The 7,028-nt window shown below is 47.7% G+C and overlaps 1 protein-coding gene across 2 annotated transcripts in view; it reads left to right on the top strand.

The window, feature by feature from the left end:
* The first annotated feature begins 2,147 nt into the window (after nt 1–2,147).
* Nucleotides 2,148–7,028, top strand: part of LOC115458695 (phosphomannomutase 1-like) — a 43,966-nt gene continuing 39,085 nt past the window's right edge. Inside the window, exon 1 of one of the 2 annotated variants that reach the window (XM_030188523.1) lies at nt 2,148–2,242. In XM_030188523.1, coding sequence (XP_030044383.1) covers nt 2,159–2,242 — 84 coding nt within the window. In that variant the 5' untranslated portion in view covers nt 2,148–2,158. Of the gene's footprint in view, nt 2,243–4,317; nt 4,397–7,028 lie in introns of those variants that run through there. The other variant, XM_030188524.1, reaches the window with a different exon arrangement.

Raw genomic sequence — 7,028 nt, 5'->3', positions numbered from 1 at the left:
ACTCAACAAAGCCTAAGTAGATAGGCGTGGAGACCAAGCCAGAGCTGCTGCGTGTGACCACACACCTGCTAGATAGAGAGAATACTGAGGATTTTCTGGTAGCACATGACCACATATAGAGAGGCAAAAGATTGCTCTCTATCTCCACCTGCTGGTAGATGGACACATCCCACCAGTCTATGGATTGATCTGCTTGATATGGAATCTCTCTCTCTCTCCCCCCCCCCCCCCCCCAGTATACCTTTAAATGTTTCCCTCTCAAAGGTCAATGGCAGCAGCAGTGATGTACTTTCACAGAAAGTGGCCAGTCCCAGAATCTTCCCTCTGCTGTGTCCTACCCATGCAGAAACAGGAAGGTATGTCAGATGCTCAGGACACGGCAGAGGGAAGACTCCAGGGCCAGCCACAGGCTGTATATGTTAATCACTGCTGCTGTTGCTGGAGACCTTGAGACGAAAATAAACATTTTAAGGTACACTGTGGCGGTGGGGGTTTGAGAGAGAGGGGATTATACTGGACCCAGGGAGAAGGGAGGAAGAATAGAGATGCTACACAATAGGAGAGAGAGAGAGAGAACCAATGATAGGGGGTGAGGAGGAGGTCCCCAATGCAGAGGTGGGGTGGGATGGGGAGGCACTGATGGGGGGACACCAGAGCATAGGTTGGCTCATGGTACTACAACCCCATGAGCTGGCAGTGCTCTTTTATACCCATCTTTCCCCTCCCCCTTTTGTCATGCTGATTTCTTTTTCTTGGGCTGATGCTCAAAGGTTAGAGTCTTCACTGTATTGTGAAATTAGCACTAAAAAAATGTTGTGGCATGCTCAAACTATTGAGCATGCAAATTAATGCTGCGTTAATATTGCAGCAGTAATCTGCAGCTCAGTGCTAAACTTTCAACTATCCTGTCAGTGCCTGAACAGTGATTGGTTCAGACATTGACAGGAAAGTTGACATTTAAAAAAAAAACACAAGCATGCCATGGCATGCATCAGCCCCTTACCCCCTTACACCTCTTCCTGCCATCCCAAGCATACCCCTGGTGTCTAGTGGCTCCCACCTTACCCCCACATACTCAACCCCCTTTCCCTAATTAAAAAAAAAGCCCTGGTGGGCTAGTGGTCCCCCTCCATCCCACTCCCTACACACAAGTTCCTTGGTAGCCTAGTAGTCCCCCCCACACACACACACACACACATTACCAAAAAAATTCCCTGGTGGTCTAGTGAGACCCCCTCCACCCCACCCACACAGTGCATCCTAGGATACACTCGGCAGGGCTTGTTTATCATATAAGAGAGCATGGGGGTTTCAGGTACTTATGGCAATGGAGGGTTAAGCGACTTGCCCAGATTTCTGTAACTACAGAGGTTTATATAGGGTTAAAAGACTTGTCCAGAGTCACAAGGAGCTGCAGTGGAAATCGAACCCGGTGCCCTAGAATCAAGGTCTGCTGCACTAACCACTAAGCTACTCCGCCATTGTCACATCTCTTTTCAGTTTTATCCCACCATCTTTCCACTTCCCTTAGCTCCTGCCACCCTATCAGATCATTCTTCATTTTACTAACTTCAGCCGGTTGAGCTTGGTACAACTTTGCTTTTTTTTTTTTTAATTGTTTTTAAATGAAACCATACTATCCGATGATCACTGGTGCTCAGGTGGACATTAACCTGGACATTACACACACTGTACGCTGCCCCCCCCCCCCCCCCCCCCCCCCCCCCCCCCCCCCGCTTATGGGACTTTTGTTTGTTTTGTTTTCACAGCTCTGTAAATGCCAGACAATAATGCAGGGCACAGATCCAACACAGAGGGAAATATTTGAAAAGACATCAGTACATTTCCTTAGGCCAGTTGTTTGCACCGTACATTTCACCCAGTGTAAGTAAAAGACCTTCAAGGGCTGTAACTGGGGGCCCTTCTGAGCAGCGGGCTGGCAGGCTGCCATGGTGTGGGGAGGAGGGGTTGTTTGACCTTCAGCCCGACTGAGCTCAGCTGTGGAGGCGGCACCCTCGCTGAGGGGCTGGTCCGGAATGTAATCCCAGCCTCGCTTCTCATTGGTTGTGGCACGGCCACCACCCCCTTCCTACCCGGACCTGCCTCCTCCACTCCCTCTCCATTCATAGTGCTGTCAACGGCTCAGGAGCTGCCAAAAATGGCAAACCCGGAGTTGCAGAAGCGCCCAAGCAGCATCCTGTGTCTCTTTGACGTGGATGGCACCCTTACTCCAGCCCGACAGGTATTGCCCCTCCCCAATACCTCTATATGTCCATACTATGCAGCAGCAGCAGCAGCAGTGGATCCCCTAGAAGAGATTTCCAATTAAGTAGCTTAAAGGCGGATTCGGGGGTGGGGGGCTTTTCTACTGTTGAATTGCTTAAATTACCCTTGTGTATCCTGCTTTCTTTGGCTGTTTCTTGGTCTCTTTTCGGTTTCCTTATCTGGGCTTGCAGACAGTTTCCCTGCCCTGCCCCTTTGCCACTGGTTGATCAGTCTCCAAGCTGGTTTTTCACTTTTGCTCTCCTCTCTAACCGCAGCTGCAGCAGTGTTTGGACAATGGCAGAGGGACAGATAGACAACCCAGCAGCCGAGTAAGAGAGAAGGGGCAGGAGATAGTGGATTTTCACAAGAAATAACTTTGATGGGGAAGATGATGGGAAGGTAATACGAATCTTTTACCTTATCCCTTAATACAGGTGAAATCATTAAGCAGTAGTCTGTACAGGGGGCAGGTTGGATAGCATTCTTAGCCCCCTCAATCTAAGATGGGGGAGAAAAAGCGGATCTAACATTTGGGGCTAGCAAGGAGAAATGAGCAATTGAAATGGGGCTGCGTTTTCAGAGGCTTTGCTGTTTTAGGCCTGGGAGCTCCTGCTTTCCTGGAACTGGTCTTGGCTGGCCAGTGCGCCAGTTTGAGAGTGTCCCACTGAGGAAATACATATCTACTCCCATGACATTGGGCTCTGTCAGGATCCTGAGGTGTGCCTTTAATGTGCTCTAATAAGAATTCGGCATTTGATCTCCATACTCCAGTACAAGGGTCAGGGCCGGTCAAACCCAGTAAGCGAGGTAAGCACTGCAGGGGGGCGCCTGCCTTCAACAGCGCCGCTGAGGTGCTGCACCGCCATACCGCACTGCCCCTGGGGGTTTAAATCTTTTACTTACCTCCGTCCCAGTGGCCGCGTCATTTCAAAGCCCTGCCCGTCTCTAGCCTTCCCTCCCTTTGTGAATTCGTTCCCGCAGAGTCCCGCCTTCTGACGTCATTTCCTCGAGGGCGGGACTCTGAGGGAACGAACTCACGAAGGGAGGGAAGGCTAGAGACGGGCAGGGCTTTGAAATGACGCGGCCGCTGGGACGGAGGTAAATTAAAAAAGACTTAAACCAAGCAGGGTGGCAAGAAGAAAAAGGGGGATGTTGGGGGGAGAAGAGGGTGGGCAAGTGGCCATAAATGGGAGGGGGATGGCGGCGAAGAAGAATCGCTGGACAGGGGCAGGGTGGGAGAAAAGAGAAAGGAGAAGTTGGGGGGGGGTGCCAACTGATAGTCTGCAGGGGGGCGCCAGAGACCCTAGGACCGGCCCTGACAAGGGTGGGCACAGTAGATCTTACTGGTGTTTGCATATAGTCACCAAAAATTGCAGGTTTTTGATACCTGGTGGGTGGCTCTTATCATAGACCACTCTACTCTTTTGCTTTAGCAGGATTTCTGTATTTTTAATTGGGGTGAGGGGGAGCTGGATTTAATCTCATATCTGTGGCCAGATGATCAAGGGTGGAAGGAAATGATGTACCAAGACTTTCCAATGTACTGTAAAACGTGGTTTTAATAAATCAAGTCCCAGACATGTTAACTCAACACAGTCTGTGTTTCGACTCTACTGTGTTGAGTTTACACGTCTGGGACTTGATTTATTAAAACCATGTTTTACAGTACATTGAAATGTCTTGATGCATCATTTCCTTCCACCCTTACGTTTGGCACATCAGCCAAATAAATAAATACAATACAGTGGTCATCTGGTCACAGATATGAGATTAAGCCTGGCTCCCCCTCCTATGGAAGACTCTTGGTTTTCTCTTTGGGATTTGGACCTTTATTTATTTGGCTCACATCTTTTTCAGTTGTAGCTCAAGGTGAGCTCCATTCAGGTACAGTGGGGTTCTGTCTCTGGGGGACTTACAGTCTGAGTTTGTACATCAGCTGACTGACGCCCAAAGAGCCACAGTGGGATTTGAACCCGGCTTCCCTAGGTCTCAGCCCACAGGCTACAGAAGATTTGTCTACAATGCTAGAGGAAAAGCAGGAAGCATAAGGGGAATGAGGTGCCTAAAGAAGCTCTCGGATAGGGCACCAGTCCCCCATTATTGCAAAGACCAAGGGAGCAGCAGATTTAAGGTGAGGATGGATACACATTTGTAATTCTCAGTATCCTTGTGTTGCAAACATGACAGCGTGTCTGCGGAGGGAAGCCATGGAGCTGTGCCAGGACCTGCTGCAGTGCCTCCCTCACCTTTCCTCTACATTCCCTGTCTGCCAAGGCTCCTGCTCTCTGAGATTCACATTCAGGAAACCTCACTGACATAAAACAGTCTGTGTCTGTGTCACTAAAGGAATACAGAGAACACAAAAGAAAATAATTACAGGCAAAGAGAAGACAATTTCAGGAATCTCCAGCTGCCCACTTTTGTCCCTGTCTCTGATTAGGTTTCTTATTTTGTTGCTGTGCTGCCGTTTCTCCTCTTCCTACCAAATTTTTTTTTTCTTGTTCATTCTTTTGTGGGAAGTCTTTGGGTTTTCTCTGCTAGTTTTGGGAGGTATGTATCTCTAATGCCTTTGTATTTGCACAGTGCAATAAGAAATGCATTTGTGTTTCTGTTTCTTCACCATTGCATTGCATGCAGACTCTGGCTTCACGGGGTCTCCAGTTCAATTTTTGTCTGCATCTTTCTGTTTGTAGTCTCTGTGGTCACTTATTCTGTTTTTGGTGAGGCTCTATCTGTGCTGTACTTTGCATGTGTGACTAAGATGGGGGATTTGAAGCAGTCCAGTCTTCAGCTGCTCACTGGTATTCTAGTATCTGCTGGGCTGCGTTTTCATAGGTAGAGGTTTTGCTGTTTTAGGCCTGGGAGTTGGAAGAATTTTGGTGGTGTAATATTTTCAGGGCTTCATGTTTCTTCACATAGTGTCTGGCAGGGCAGGGAGTTTATGTCACTGTTCCTGAGGTGAGACCAGCATTTGAATATTCTTTCTGTGTTGCATACTAAAAGGAGAGAATTGGGTTTGCCCTGCACTCATTCTTGGGAGAGTTTGTTTAAGCAGAATGTTTGTTCACAGAACTAGAGGAGCAGGCTGGTCAGATGGTGTTTGAGCTGCTCTGGGATTAGGATCTGGCATGAATCTTAATCTGTAACTACTTAAGAATTTTCCCCCTATTTATGTATCTCCTCCCAACCCCCACCTCACAGGTTGAAGAGTAGTGGGGGAGAGGGGATCTGTCACTGTACCTTTCTGTGGTACAATTTTTGCCACACTCCAGAACAATAGCATTGGCAGATGGCAAATTTTGGGTGGGCACAATTTATTTCTCTCTTCCCTGCTTGCGCCCTCCTGTTCTCCCCCCTCCCATCTCAACTTATAATACTTAACAATTAAATGCCTTATCTGGCAGGGATCCCCATGCCCTGCCTGTTGAAGACATCCAAAGCCTGCCAGAACTCCCTCCAGACAACCACAGCAGTCAGCAGCAGCTGTCCCAGCCACTGACAAGAGACACTCCATGCATGCTTAGTTCTCTCTTATGAACTGAGCGCTTGCAAAAAGTGAGCAAGTGCCAGCATGGATGATGCCACTGACTGCACGGTTGGCTGAGGGGGCTTATGGCAGGCTTTGGATGCCTTCAGCTGATGGGGCTTGGGGATCCCTGCCAGCTACACAAACAGTCCACCACTGCTGGAAGGTCCTGAGCTGAAAGTGGATGGGCTGGGCCCAGGCCATCCTGACCCACCTGTGGTTACGCCTCAGCTCCAGAAGAGAAACCCTCCAAAGTGCAGGATCTTAAGGTAGTTGTCCCAGTGAGATTAGCCTCCCTGTCCTAGAAGTATGATCCCGCTTTTGTGCGATTTCTCTTTCTCTTTATGTTCTAGAAGAAAATATACTGTATTTTTAAACCAATGATCTTTTTGGGGGGATGGAGGGTTACTGCCTTCCAGCTTTAAAACTACAGCAGTTATTTGTTTTCATTTTGTTTCCTTATCCCTTCTTTATTGGACATAACTTAATACATTTCTTGATTAGCTTTTTTCAGATCGGAAGAAGGGCAACCTTCGAAAGCTAATCAAGAAATGTATTAAGTTATGTCCAATAAAAAAGGTATCATCTTATTTCCTTTTCCATGTTTTATTTTGTTTGATTTCTATTGATAACCTTTAAGAGTGGACTAACACGGCTACCACACCTCTCTACTTATCCCTTCTGAATGAGCAAAGGGTTCATGACAACCCTATGCTGGTGGCTGAAGTTTGAAGGGGTTCTTTACCCAGAGACCAGAGACATGAGCACTGTTCTTTGTCAGAAGGACTCACAGCTGTCCTCCTGTGGGTGGAGGGGTCCTGATTTAGAAAGGGATAGTAGCATATGATCTCCACCATGGAGGTTTGATAACAGGAAGAGACATGAGCCTATCTGGCTCATTATCTGGACTGAAGCCAGTGGGTGGAGTTTGCTGCCATATTGGTCATAGCAAAACAATAGCAATTGCTATTAAAAACAATAGCAAAGTTGTGAGGTTTTTATTATTTTATTAAACCTCCTAGGTTTTGCATTCTCTCTGGTAGGAGGGGATCGGGGGGGGGGGGGGGGGGTTGGGGAGTTTTTGAGGGGTTTGTGAAGGGGTGAAAGTTACATTCAAAATGTATTTGTCAGTGCTCCAGAGCTTGCTTTGTTATTTGCAATGTTGTATTGTGGATTTCAGTGGCGCACCTAGAGATCCACACTGAATTTCAGGCATATTCAATAATAACATGCGTAA

This window comes from Microcaecilia unicolor, unplaced genomic scaffold, assembly GCF_901765095.1.
Source record: "Microcaecilia unicolor unplaced genomic scaffold, aMicUni1.1, whole genome shotgun sequence".
NCBI lineage: Eukaryota > Metazoa > Chordata > Amphibia > Gymnophiona > Siphonopidae > Microcaecilia > Microcaecilia unicolor.
This window is presented reverse-complemented; position numbering and strand designations above follow the sequence as displayed.